Raw genomic sequence first — 14,555 nt, forward strand, 5'->3', positions numbered from 1 at the left:
CAGTTAGTTTGTGCCGCCAGAGTGCGAAATCGTAGGGCATAATCAGCCGCCGTCATTCTGCCTTGCGATAACTCCAATAAGCGATCTCCAGCTCCCTCTCCCTCCTTAGGATGATCGAATACTGCCCTGAACTGTTGTAGGAAATCCTGGAAGGAGGTGAATGCAGATCCATCGAAGCCCCATACCGCAGTAATCCATTCCAGTGCTTTCTCAGTCAGCAGTGAACAAACACAAGCGATCCTCCCAGTATCAGTTTTATACAGCGTGGGTTGGCTGTTCCACAAACAGGGAGCATTGTAATAGAAATCCCTTACACTTGCTGGCGTCACCGTTGTATCTCTCCGGGGGAAAGCGAGACGGGGATTAACCTGGGACGGCGTCCCTGCAACGTGGGCAATGGCGGACGCTTCCGGCGTTGGTTGTGGCTGCGGGAGCTGTATGGAGACTCTGAACGGCTTTTGACGAGTTCCTCGGTGATAGACGTCAGTCGATTCAGCTGAAACTGATTAGCAGCGATCTGACTGGATTGGGCTGCCATGGTGGTATGAAGACCTTCATAAGCCGCTGGATCTCGTGTGCACGAATTATTCTGTAATGACCCAGAACTCGACATGGGATCCATATGCAGGCTTTATTGCAGAGACTCGTAGGTCGTACAGGCAATGGTCAATACCAGCAATATCAACAACGTAGGAAGAACAGAGAATCAAAATCCAGTAACAAGCAAGGGTCGGTAGGTAGGCAGCAAAGGTACGGAAAGGATATCAAACAGGATCGGCAACAGGAAATCAAACACGGATAATAACGCTCAGAAATGACAGACACAGCAAATCAAGACTTCGCGTTGATCTCCTGTGATAGTCCAGCTTTTATACACAAGTCCTGATGAAGAGCACCTGTGTCGGTGATTAGAGTCCAAGGACGGGGCTTGTGGGAAATGTAGTGTAGTCAGTGTAAATGAATGGATGGATGCGTGTGTGTCAGTATTCAGGTGAGGGTGCCCTCTGCTGGCCAGCAGAGGGAATCACGGGGTTCGTCTCCGTGACAATTTCTGTGATTCAAAGCTGAATTTTTAGGATCATTATATGATCCTTTAGAAATCATTCTAATATGATGATTCATTATCAAAGTTGGAAACAGTTCTGCTGCTTAATATTTTTTCATAACAATGCAATACTTTTTTAGGATACTTTGATGAATAAAAAGTAAAAAAAAAAAAAAAAAGAAGCTATGTTTTTAAAATATAAATATTTTGTAATAACAATATACACTACTGGTCAGTAATTTGGGGTCAGTAATTTGTTTTTCTTTCTTTTTTTTAAATAAAATCAATACTTTTATTCAGCAAGGATGTGTTAAATTGATAAAAAGTGATAGTAAAGAAAATATATTATTAGAATATATATTATTAGATTTTTTTTTTATTTTGAATAAATGCAGTTCTTTTTAACCTTTTATTCATCAAATATATCCCATACGGAAAGGTAATATATTCACATGTATGTGAAGCACTGTTAAATATATTGAAATATATTTTGAAAATATATTTTAAAAATACATATGTTGCGTGTGTGTGTTACATTATATTCATGCCTCAAATAACTTTTAATCAATGTGTTTTTGCAGTGCAGCAATGCATTTTGTTTCTACACTATGTTTACCATTTTTAAAGTTTATATTATATTATATTATATTATATTATATTATATTATATTATATTATATTATATTAGATCCTATATTCTTATTCTATTTAGGCCTACTATCAACTTAAACAATATGTTATCAAGTGTCAGGACAAGTTTATAATTTTATGTACTATGTAAACGCTGTGTAATGTGTTTGATGGGCGCGCGCGTTGAACATTCGAGGCGAATTTAAACTGGAGTGGAGGGAGTTACCATGGAAACGGGGGCGGCAACTCAGCTGACAAGTAGCAAATCTCTCCGTCTCTCACTGTTGTTTTTTACTGCTTTCAGGTAAGTTTAGCCCCTAAAATTACACAATTAATACATACAAAGGGATTCCTGACACTTTCTTACATGTAATTGACACGCTTCTGTTGAATATTTACTTTACAGAAATGGTTCAGTGTCATGGGAATAAGTGTGTTAGCATCACAACCGTGAGCTAACAGGCTAACTATAAGAGGTAAGCTAGCTATAGATTTGAGCTCTTATTTATGAAAGTTTGGGATTTTAATCACATATTATGTGTAGATGAGTTTTTTTATAGCTTTGTAAATGTTTTGCTGGCAATTTGTTAATGGATGAATTAAAAAAAGCTAATTAATTTAACCCTTCTGTATAATATGGTATCATCCTGTATTTAAAGAAGCATTATGAAAGCTGTATGGAACGCAGTTCGTCCCGTATTTAAGGCATATGCCGTATGACCACCTAGACCATACGAATACCAAACTCTGAGCTGAGAATCAATTTTTATTTTTTTGACAAGTGTTTGATTTGTGAGCATAGCCATTCGAGGGAGGCTTTAAGACCAAGCGGAATCCTCTGCCGGCTGGTCGCTCGCTCCTGCTTCACAGCGAGCGGGTCTCGCGCTAACCGAGTTAGGTGTTTTTAACGTCCACGTTTCGACTTCAGCTAATCAGTTTGGGAGAATGCAAACAACGTGATTCCAACATCCAGCCATGCAAGAAAACGTGCATTTTACCTGAGGGAAGACAGAATCAATAAGGAAAGTCGTCTTTCTTTAATGTAAGTAATGTTGTTAAATACCTATATGAGACTATTTATATTTAAATAACTTACAGCGTACTCTTAACCTTGAATATCAAATATTTTTTGAGTCCTGTATGTCTTACAAGGCCATCCTGTTTAACACTGCACTGAGGACACTACAACCAGAGAGGTACAACATAATTCAAAATGAGACACAGATGATAATAAAAAAGTTCTTTGAAATGAAAATGAATACTGGTAAGACAGAACCGAGTACTGTGACTGTGCCTAACTTCAAAGTGAAACAGTCTGTAATGGCCATCTGCCATGCCAGATCGATGGTGAAGGTGGGAATTATAAGTACGATTTTCTAAACTTTAAATGTAGTAAAGTGTTTGTTCAAGTAGACTTTGTTGCTTGTGGAAACCTCACACAAGCCTGAAAGGTGCTTTAAACTTAAAATCTTATTCGCACTCTTGAAAACTGTTCACCAAAGACTAAATTTCAGTCCAGCAGAATTTTCTGCACACTTCACCACCAAGATCAAAATGAGCATTGTGAATGTAAAAGCTTCACATTACATTTATAACCACCATTGTTAATATTTGAATTATATTGAATTATATTATGCCTTGATAGTGGACAATACCACATTTTTTTGACCAAACATATTTAGGGTTCAGATCGCGCTATACGTGGAGAATAATGCACATTTTTTTTTTAAAAATGCCATTTATCAGTTTTTGCAAATGAACTTTTCACACTTGCCATACTCCAACAGGGTGAACGCACTGACCAAACAAAACAAAATTTTGGCAGTGTGAAATGACCATAATGCTGTATGTTAGGTGTGAGATTCATTAAACTTGGTTTGCTATAATACATCTATTCAGAAGGGCACCAGTGTGAATCATAATTTCCCCCACATTTGCTGTATACCATAAAGTCATATCTATTGCCGCGTTTCCACCGAAATTACCCAGAACAATTGTACCAGGAACTTTTTTCCCCAGGAACTATTTCCCCCCCCACCTGTTGCTTTCAGTGCTTCCACCGCGGTCTAAAGTACCGTGAAGATTAGGCAAATAGTCTGGTGACGTAAGCCTGCGCGTGTTTCTCAATACAGAGTACGCAAATTTTGGACTTGCATCCTCGGTAGTTCGGACCTTGCGAGTTCGACTCGGGAGTGTGATCTCCCGCGGATGAAACGACGCAAGTCTGGTAATTCTGCAAACAACAGCGTACTTGATAACATCAGTCAGCTCGCCTTGGCTACTGCAATTTTCCTCACTGTATATTTACAATAAGACGAAATAGGCTATGATATCAAATACCACTGCCTCCTTTCGTTTTCATTTAAACATAATAATAGCCGCAGAAATGTACTTCGTTCAGGGAAATGTGTATATATACAGCCTACAATACAATGAAACAAAATATTATATCAATTTCCTTTTTATTTTCATTTTAAAGGGTTAGTTCAGCCAAAAATTAAAATTATGTCATTAATGACTCACCCTCATGTCGTTCCAAACCCGTAAGACCTCCGTTCATCTTCGGAACACAGTTTAAGATATTTAAGATTTAGTCCGAGAGCTTTCTGTCCCTCCATTGAAAATGTATGTACGGTATACTGTCCACGTCCAGAAAGGTAATAAAAACATCTTCAAAGTAGTCCATGTGACATCAGAGGGTCAGTTAGAATTTGTTGAAGCATCGAAAATACATTTTGGTCCAAAAATAACAAAAATACGACTTTATTCAGGATTGTCTTCTCTTCCGGGTCTGTTGTGAACGCGACTGCTGTGACTGTTGACGTACGATGCTGCTGACGTGTTTTCTGGTGCACCCAATAACAAAGAAAACACGTCAGCAGCGTCCTACGTCAACTGTCACAGCAGTCAGTCGCACAATTGAATGAAGACCAAAGATTACCTTTTAGATTTACACAAAACTAATTATATTTTAAGTTTAACCACTAAAGAGACATCAGAGCCAGCGGCACATATCAGAAGGACTAGCCGAGTTCAGACTGCTCTAGGCGGATACATGAGCACCGAGCTCCCGCTGATCACGTGGAGCTGACCATCTCCGAAATCGGCGAAACACATTTTTAAATAGTCACTGTCTTTATAAATAAACCACAGATTTGAGTTTTAAACAACTACATTCTCGCCTGAAATACTTTTAAAACTACATTTCATGACACTATAACAGTAATATTTTGAAAATTATCCGAATAAATGGTGGTTGAAATCACAATGCTGCGTGAACTCAACCAAGGGGGGGCATTTTTTTACCCGGAACTTTATTTAGATCCTGGTTCCTGCTGTGGAAACACACCGAGTACCAGCCTAAAGTCCCTAGTTCCTGGATAAAGTTCCAGCAGTGGAAACCCGGCTTATGTCCTAGTCTTCTTTCAGTGATTAAGATCCAATATTTTTTTTTATGATGGACACAAGTTTCGGAGGCATTGTGTAAACGTGATTGACACAACGTGAGGTCGTATTTATTTTTTAATGTGTGAAAATATCTGACTATAGTGTGCAGTGACCTTAAGGGTTAAGGGTACAAACACTTGACCAGAATCATCTCAAGTGACAACTGACTAATCCAAATGTTTATTATCTTCTTTCTTGTTTTGTTTTGTTTTGCAGATACTGTCATGAAACGCCATGAAAAGGCAACTGCTGGACACCTGGGGCAGGCCATCAATTCCAAGTTGGCGAAACTGAGGTTTCAACTGAAGAAAAAGGAGAGCCTGTTAGAGTTTAGAGTTGTCTAATAGAGAGGGTGAAGGAGGAACATCCAAACCCTGCCCCTGCTTCCTTCAAGATTTTTTATGGATTTATATAATGGTGTTTTTTCGTAAAGTAAAGACAGTGGGAAAATTAACATGACACTACTTTGTTTTGTTCTACAAATTAAACCACACACACACTCCAAAAACACCAATTTTGATACAATTTGCATTTGCAAGAAAAAAAATCAAAGTATTGTCATGTTAATTTTGCCACTGCCTTTACTTTACAAAAAAACACCATTATATAAATCCATAAAATCTTGAAGAAATCAGGGGCAGGGTTTGGATGTTCTTCTTTCACCCTCTCTATTAGACAACTCTAAAATTGTATTTTTTTTTTTTTTTAACACAGACTTTATTTAATTAATTAAAAAAAAAAACCTTCTCTTCAAGAATTACTTTTCAGGTTTTAGCATCATCCTTTAGTATTCATAATAGCAATTTCAGTAAAGTTGCTGGTTTGATTTATGTTTTAACTGTGCAGTTTATGTGCATTCTGTTCTTTTGTCAATGTCAATAAAATTTTTATTTTTCTATAGCAGGTGTTATGTCATCTGAATATACTGCTCATTTTTGCAAGTGAATTTATACTGTCACAGTTTTTAAGTTGCATTGTCTGGGGATTTGTACATTTTTCAGTCTCCAATTTCTGTTCAGTATTTGAATGTTTAAATTCATATATATATACATATATATATATATATATATATATATATATATATATATATTTACATGTACTCAAATGTAATATGTTAACAAATATTAGAAATTAATACATAGACATATGTTGCAAATTAATATATTTACATAGTCTGATATCTAAATGTATTTACATATATGGGAAATAAATATATGTAAATATTTCCAATAAAAATATATTTACATATGTTTAATATATGTGGAAAATATTAAAAAGCGGCCAAAATCAAATATTTAAACATGTTTAATAAAATATATGTAAATATATTTTAAAATATATTACAAAAATATATTTTCTTCTATTTAAATTTAAGATATTTCAATATATAAAAATGTATTTATTTTAAATATATTTTGATCTATGTGACTTCTGTATGGGATTAGACAGCAGAACTGTTTCCAACACTCATAATAAATCAGAATATTAGAATGATTTCTAAATGATCATGTGATAGACTGGATGTTACATGTGACACTGAAGGCTGGAGTAATGATGCTGAAAATTCAGCTTTGCATCACAGGAATATTTTTTTTTTTTTTTAAAGTATATTCAAATAGAAAACTATTATTTTAAGTTGTAATAATATTTCACAATATTACTGTTTTTTCTGTATTTTTGATCAAATAAATGCAAGCTTGATGAGCAGAAGAAACTTCTTTCAAAAACATAAAAAATAGTAATGTTTCCAAACTTTTGGTCTGTACTGTATGTTTGGTTGTTTTTGTGTTTTCTGTATTTCTATGCACTTTTGTGATTTTAGAGTGTGAACTCTTAACTTTTTTATGCATCAAACAGTAAACAAATGAAAATTTCACAAACCAAATTAAATAAAATTAATTAAACAATAAAATTTGTATGCATCAGTGGTACAAAGCAAAAGCCGTAAAAGGTCAAGAATTTATCACTTTTCTCATTTTTAATCAACCGATGAGATATAATAAATGCAGCTTAAATTGAGGAATGTGAAAAGGTAGGCTGCGAATCAGAGATTTTGTTCCTGTGAAGTTAACGTTGAAAAGTACTTTTATTTTGGTCTGGCGAAATGACGTCATAAGTCTGCGCCGCACTCCTGCGTGTGTGAAAAAAACGCTTTAGATGTGAATTGGCTGCACACAGGTTTGTGTTTTAAAGCATGTAATGAGTTTAAATCATTGTAAACCGCCGAGGCAATTTAGTATTTCAATGTTTAATGTTAAAATAACTTTGTGATGAATTAATTAATTAATTACTAAATGTGAACTTGAACTACTTTATCTAACATTAATGAGCGTTATTTTGTGGCTATTTCGCGCAACCACATGAGTTACGTTAACAGAAAAGGTGCGTCTCATTTCTCTCCTTATATCATGAATCAGTTTATTTTAAAAACGAATTATGCTACAGCTAAGTAGTGATGGGAGAAACGAAGCTTTTCGAAACTCCGAGTCAATTGAATCAATGCTTTCCAAATGATTCACGCAGTAAATTTAATCTCGGTGATCGCATTTCAGATTGTAACATTTAAAAGATTAACTTACCTTATTTTCTCGTGAGGCGTAAATTACTGTAATTTTTTTCTTACTCTTATGTTTGTATGTATTATGTATTTAGTTATTTATTTATTATGATGATGGCTTTTTGTTTCTTTCTCTTTTTTTGTACCAGTTGCATGAACTTATAGAGTAGTCTTTAAAAAGTGTTTTTTTTTTCTTCTTCTTTTCTTCAAGACTGGTCATAACTAAACTAAAAGGGTAGACTGGTCTAACTGAATCTGAAAAGTGAAACTGCTGCTTGGTCAAACTTGTTCTTAGCATAGTGACTGTTTATGCAACTGACCAGTTTAACACTGTCACTCTTCTCAGTGCGCTAAATAATATGGAGCTGATTTAGACGCACTCAGAGGTTTAGTTTGGTGGGTTTTTTTTTTTTTCAAACACATTTCCCCCCCCAAACACAGAGAAGTTTCTGGTGAAGCAAGTGAGATCCACGTGACGCACTAAAGATGGCAGTCATTAAGGAGGAGAGCGAAGACATTAAAATTGAAGAGGCATTTAAAGTGAAACAAGAAGATACTGAGGAACAAACAGGTTGGTTTCCATTCTCAAAGCTTGAGGCTTCTTATGTGGGCAGGCATGTTGACATCACATAAGCAGCCAAATACTCATTATTACATGCCATATCAATTAGTGTCAACCGATGATGGATTTTGAAAAGTTCTATAAACTAACATAATATAAACTGATTAATTGCCAATTATTTTTAAAATGTCCGACTGTAATTCTAAAGCTGTCTAAGAGAATGTTGTGGTTTATGTTGTCAAAAGATCTAATAGCATAAGAAGAGAAATGTAGCTGCTAGTGTTGTCACGATACTGGAAAGTCTAACTTCGATTCGATGCCTTGAAAAATTCGATATTCTATACTATTTTCAATACCACTGGGAAAAAAACTGCCACAACGTTATATCAAAGATGAATAAACACTGTAACACATTGCTCGTTGTTCATTAATGTTGGTTAATACATTAACATTTGTATGATTAACAGATTTTAATTTCGAACGCACATACATTGAGTGCTATAGTAAGCACGGAAGCACAAACATGCATGCATCACATGCGAAAACCTTGTTGGAACGATATGAGGACAAATTGCAGAATTTGTTAAATAGTAACTTTATTCAGTAGATTTTAAAATATAACTAAGCACATGAGTACCTACTAGGAAGAAGATTTGATGCTTCGATAGGAGGAGCCTGATTCGACTACAAATCTCACAGTCGAATATTCGCAGAGGTGTTATGGTTTCACATAGAACTACGGGTTTTCTCCCAGTAAGTTAAAGGGTTACTCCACCGCAAAATGAAAATTTTGTCATTATTCACTTAACCTCCCTCATGTCGTTCTAAACCCATAAATGCTTCATTCGTCTTCGGAACACAATTTTAGATATTTTGGATGAAAACCGGGAGGCTTGAGACTGTCCCATAGACTGCCAAATAAATAACAGTGTCAAGCTCCAGGAAAGTATGAATGTTGTGAATTCTTAGTTTTGCTGACATTTATTAACTATCTTTTAATCAAAACATTAAACATTAAACCATTATTTACCCGGTTGTATCTGTGAGGCGTCCGTTACACACGTCAGTAATTATGTCTGTCGAATATCTGACTTGACTCTTGGTAATGTATTTTGCCCTCGCCCCCAAAACATATGATTTGAATATCCGACAACTAACGGCAAGATTCAACAATTCTGATTTGACTATTCAAATCCTTAATTGGGGACACCACTAGTACCTTGTTAATTTAATAAAACTAAAACTAAGGCTAACTAAAACTCTGTTGTCTAAGATTCCTCTGTCAGATTATATTAACTTTTAGAATTACAGGGCAAAACGAGACAACACTCATATCAGCAACAATACTGGGCCATCTTGGTTAATGTTTCAGAAATGTTAAAATGAGAGCAGTTACCAACCTCTTGAAATTCTGTATATAGGCCCAGGTGTCTGTCTTTCAGGTGCTTTGCTAAATTAGTGGTGTTAGCACCTTTTGTAAGCACTGCTCCGTAAAAACACTTGCATATTGGCTTGCTTGTGTCTTTTGCCTTTTTCATGTTCATTTGCCTCCAATCCAAAATAGTTCCAGACAGCACTCCTGCTGTGTTCTTTATCAACCAAAGCCGAGCGCGGAGGCTCCGCACTCGCCATCTTTATATCTTTACATTTTCGGGGGAAGTCGTGGCCTAATGGTTAGAGTGTCGGACTCACAACCCAAAGGTTGCAGGTTCGAGTCTCGTACCTGGATTGTAGGTGGGGGGAGTGAACGTACAGTGCTCTCTCCCACCTTCAATACCACGACTGAGATTCCCTTGAGCAAGGCACCGAACCCCCAACTGCTCCCCGGGTGCCGCAGCAAAAAATTACTGCCCACTGCTCCGGGTGTGTGTTCACGGTGTATGTGTGTGTGTACTTTGGATGGGATAAATGCAGAGCACTAATTCTGAGTATGGGTCACCATGCTTTGCCAAAAAAAAAAAAAAAAATTCACTAATGCTATTTGAGGGAAAGTCGTGGCCTAACGGTCAGAGTGTTGGACTTGCAGCCCAAGGGTTGCGAGTTCGAGTCTCAGGCCGGCAGGAATTGTAGGTGGGGGGAGTGAATGTACAGCGCTCTCTCCAACCTCAATACCACGACTGAGGTGCCCTTGAGCAAGGCACCGAACCCCCAACTGCTCCCCGGGCACCGCAGCATAAATGGCTGCCCACTGCTCCGGGTGTGTGTTCACGGTGTGTGTGTGTTCACTACTGTGTGTGTGCACTTGGATGGGTTAAAAGCAGAGCACGAATTCCAAGTATGGGTCACCATACTTGGCTATACAGTATGTCACGTCACGTCACTTTAACCGGAGCGAATGAGACGAGACAGGCACTGCGGTCATGTGTGGTGTGTTTCAGCTCTCTGTTGGAGAGAAGGGAGAGCGTGAAAGTGACAAATCTCAGCTGGTATCGGTGTATCGATACTTTGAGAAATGAGTATTGGTATCGTTTCATATATTTCAGTATCAATATTTATCAAAATAGCTATATTTTTGACAACAGTAGTAGCTGCGAGATATTGCCAAAAGCAAGTCATTTGTAGCTTAAGGCGTAAATCCAGATTGAAACTGTACACAAATACTGTTTCTCTGCTAAATGGAACATAGATGAGATTTCACTTTCACCTTTTATAATATTTTAGACATATAGACTGATCTTAGACCTACCATATATTTAACCTGCTCTTCTGGGTCAAACTGCAAATAAAATCTTTATTTTATTTTATTTTGTGATTAATGATTTAATGACTGCCTTTTAAGTTTTTTTTGTTTTGTTTTTTAAGATTTAACTGGGGTTAATTTGAATGTCTTTTTTTTTAATTTTTTTTTTTATCTAGGTCTGATTTCACTAAAAGAGGAAGGTCCAGAACTCAATGGAATGGAAGAGAAAGCTGAGAAACATCACGATTTCACAACTGAAGAAAAATATTTTAGTTTCTCACAGACTGAAAAGACTTCCACACAAAAAACAGCTGAAAAGACGGGAGCTAGAAGTTATTTTTCTTGCCAAGAGTGTGGAAAGAGTTTCAATCAACATAGAAACCTTGAAGTCCACATGAGACTTCACAGTGGAGAGAAGCCTTTCAGCTGCCAACAGTGTGGAAAAAAATTTACTCAAAAAGGAAGCCTTAAAATCCACATGAGAATTCACACTGGAGAGAGGCCTTACACCTGCCAGCAGTGTGAAAAGAGTTTTACACATAGAGGAACCCTTAATGCTCATATGAGAACTCATCCTGGAAAAAACCCTTTCAGTTGCACAGTCTGTGGAAAGAGCTTTTCACGAAAAGAGAGTCTTAAGACTCACGTGAGAATTCACACTGGAGAGAGGCCATTCGTATGTGGTCAGTGCGGAAAGAGTTTCAGATGTAAAATAAGCCTTAATTATCACATGAGGATTCACTCAAGAGAGAACAATTTCAAATGTTATCAGTGTGGAATGAGTTTTACAGACCGGAATCACCTTAAGAATCATGTGATAACTCACACTGGAGAGAAGCCTTTCATGTGCCATCACTGTGGAAAGAATTGCTCAAACAAAACAAGCCTTGAGGTTCACACAAGGGTTCACACTGGAGAGAGGCCTTTCACCTGCCCTCAGTGTGGGAAGAGTTTTACAGTTAAAGGAAACCTTCAGACTCACATAAGAGTTCACACAGGAGAGAAACCATTCACATGTCATCAGTGTGAAAAGAGATTCACATATCAAAAGGACCTGAAACGTCATATGCAATCTCATTCTGGGAAGAAACTGCAGAGTTCTGAGTGTGATAAGAGGTTAAAAAAATTGAGCAATTTTAAACATGATCTGGACATTCACTCTGGAGGAAGGCAATATAAGTGCGATCTGTGTAATAAGAACTTTCTCTTGCCATCACATTTAAAGATACACATGAAAAGTCATGGATTTGTGAGACCATATTTTTGTTCTTTGTGTGGAAAGGGTTTTAAATGGCTCGGCAGTTTGAAATGGCACCAGAAAATATGTATCTGTGCTAAATTAATTTTGATTGTATAGAGGCATTGTTTACAAGTTTGATTCACTTAAATACCTCAGAAGCAAAATACTAGATGGACTCCCATTTTGCTACAAAATGCCACAATGTAAATTAAAATTTTGAATAAAAGGTGAGACACTTGAAAATTTGTTGTCCCAAAATTAGAATTACTCTTAGTAGTACGGGAGTAGGTTATGGAAATCTTATTAGGCTGAAATGTGACTGTGCTTATTTATTGCGTATTATTAAATACTTTCAGAAACTATTTTACATTTGTCAATGTTTAGGGCTTTGTTCACCCCAAAATGAAAATTCTGTCATGAATTACTCGCCCTCATGTCGTTCCAAACCCGTAAGACCTTTTTTGATTTTCGGAACATGAATTAAGATATTTTTGATGAAATGTGAGAGCTGTCAGACACTTCATAGACAGCAACGCAACTGTAAAACAGTCCATGTGACATCAGTGGCTCAACTTCAGTTTTGTGAAGCTACGAGAATACTTTTTGTGTGCAAAGAAAACAAAAATAATTTATTTAACAATTCTTCTCCCTGATTTACGTCTTCCACCATTTTGAGAGTACCCAAGAGCATAATTGACGTAATCAGCGTTGTTTATGTCCAGGGGAGAAAACGTGGGCATGAATGTAATCTGCGTAATCAGTGTTGTTTATGCTTAAGGGAAAGTGTTCGTATGCGTTTTGATACTCTCTAAAATGGCGGAAGATGCAACTCGGGGGAGAAGAGTTGTTAAATAAATTATTTTTGTTTTCTTTGCACTCAAAATGTATTCTCATAGCTTCGCAAAACTGAAGTTGAGCCACGGATGTCACATGGACCGTTTTACTGATGTCCTTGCTACATTTCTGGGAACATTACAGTTACGTTGCTGTCTATGCAGGGTCTGAGAGCTCTCACATTTCATCAAAAATATCTTCATTCGTGTTCTGAAGATGAACAATGGTCTTGTGGGTTTGGAACGACATGAGGGTGAGTAATTCATGATGAAGGGATGAACTATCCCTTTAATGTTCATATTTAAGTTATCGATCTTATTTTGCAACGCGGAAGCAAGCTAGTTTTCTTTGAAAGTGTGAGACTTCTGATACATTAGCCGCTAAAGGTAAATAACTAGAAGAATAAAAAAGTGCAGTAAAACTATTTGTGCTACAATCCCATATGTTTCTGATTACAATAATAATATAAGATAATATGATGATAAATACCAGTTTGCAATATCAAGCAACATAACGGATTGTTTCTCTACAGTGAAAATAAAAATGAATTACACCGGGAGCCTTGCACGTTCAATTTACAAATGGGCATGCCAGCTCTTACGTTAAAAATAAGGTGGATATATAAATTATATATGGAAATGACATTGCCAAAACTTTTATTTTTTTTTTTTTTCTGCCAAAAAGTACAATTGGAAATCAAATGAATCAAATTATATGCACACCAAACGACACATTAAAAGTGGTATCAAGGTGCAAGGTGCAGTAAGTGTTGCATCAATACATACAATTTTATATTTTTGTGACCCAAACAAGTGTGCGTGAAGGCAGAGTGCATTTTTTTTACTGGTATCATCCTACATTTGTTTCTCCGATGAGGGAGCTTCCTTTGGAGATCCTGATCAGAGAATCTCTGCCTTCCCAGACTGAAGGCAGTGTGGGACAACCCATGCTTTTCATTAAGACCGTAAAGAATCCTATCAGCTTGTGGAAAATGGCCATCCGTGACCCCTTTAATGGCTGCGTGGAAAGACATTGAAAATCTAGGGTGTATTTCCCAAAACCATCATTATAGAACTCTGTTCTATACTATACTATAGAACTCTTTTGGTAATGATGGAACTTGCGACTAGAGCCCGACCGATATGGATTTTTGGGGGCCGATGCCGATATTAACTCGAAAAGAGCCGATTTATAAGCCGATATTTTGATTTTGAAAATAAACTGGATATTAGACCCATTTCCTATAAACTACACTTACACAACATTCAATAGTAAAATATCTGCCTGTTCTATGTATGTGGGCTGTATAAACCATTTTCCAGAAGGGATTATGTTAAAAAAAGCCTTAGATTACAGTCTCAATGACTAAACAATTGCACATCAAAAGTATATATTTTTTAATGATCAAAAGAACACTGCATTAGAGGAATCTTTGCAGAAGTAGTCCCACACTTTGCTGCTACAGCGTTCACCTTTTTCAGCCATCTGTAGGGCAGAAAGAGAGACAGAGAAAGAATAAGCATGTGTATTAATAATATCACCATGTATCATTACTCATGTC

The 14,555-nt window shown here is 36.6% G+C and overlaps 1 protein-coding gene across 2 annotated transcripts; it reads left to right on the forward strand.

Annotated features, from left to right (window-relative positions):
- The first annotated feature begins 7,156 nt into the window (after window positions 1–7,156).
- On the forward strand, window positions 7,157–12,403 carry LOC109085539 (gastrula zinc finger protein XlCGF52.1-like). 2 transcript variants are annotated; one of them, XM_019100074.2, is made up of 3 exons: window positions 7,157–7,299; window positions 8,120–8,249; window positions 11,097–12,403. In XM_019100074.2, the coding sequence occupies exons 2-3, from the start codon at window positions 8,165–8,167 to the stop codon at window positions 12,275–12,277; spliced, it is 1,266 nt and encodes a 421-aa protein (XP_018955619.2). In that variant the 5' UTR covers window positions 7,157–7,299; window positions 8,120–8,164; the 3' UTR covers window positions 12,278–12,403. The 2 variants fall into 2 exon arrangements, with proteins under 2 accessions (XP_018955619.2, XP_042578387.1); XM_042722453.1 differs by lacking the exon at window positions 7,157–7,299 and adding an exon at window positions 7,311–7,503.
- The last annotated feature ends 2,152 nt before the right edge of the window (window positions 12,404–14,555 follow it).

Source organism: Cyprinus carpio, chromosome B4 (assembly GCF_018340385.1).
Source record: "Cyprinus carpio isolate SPL01 chromosome B4, ASM1834038v1, whole genome shotgun sequence".
NCBI lineage: Eukaryota > Metazoa > Chordata > Actinopteri > Cypriniformes > Cyprinidae > Cyprinus > Cyprinus carpio.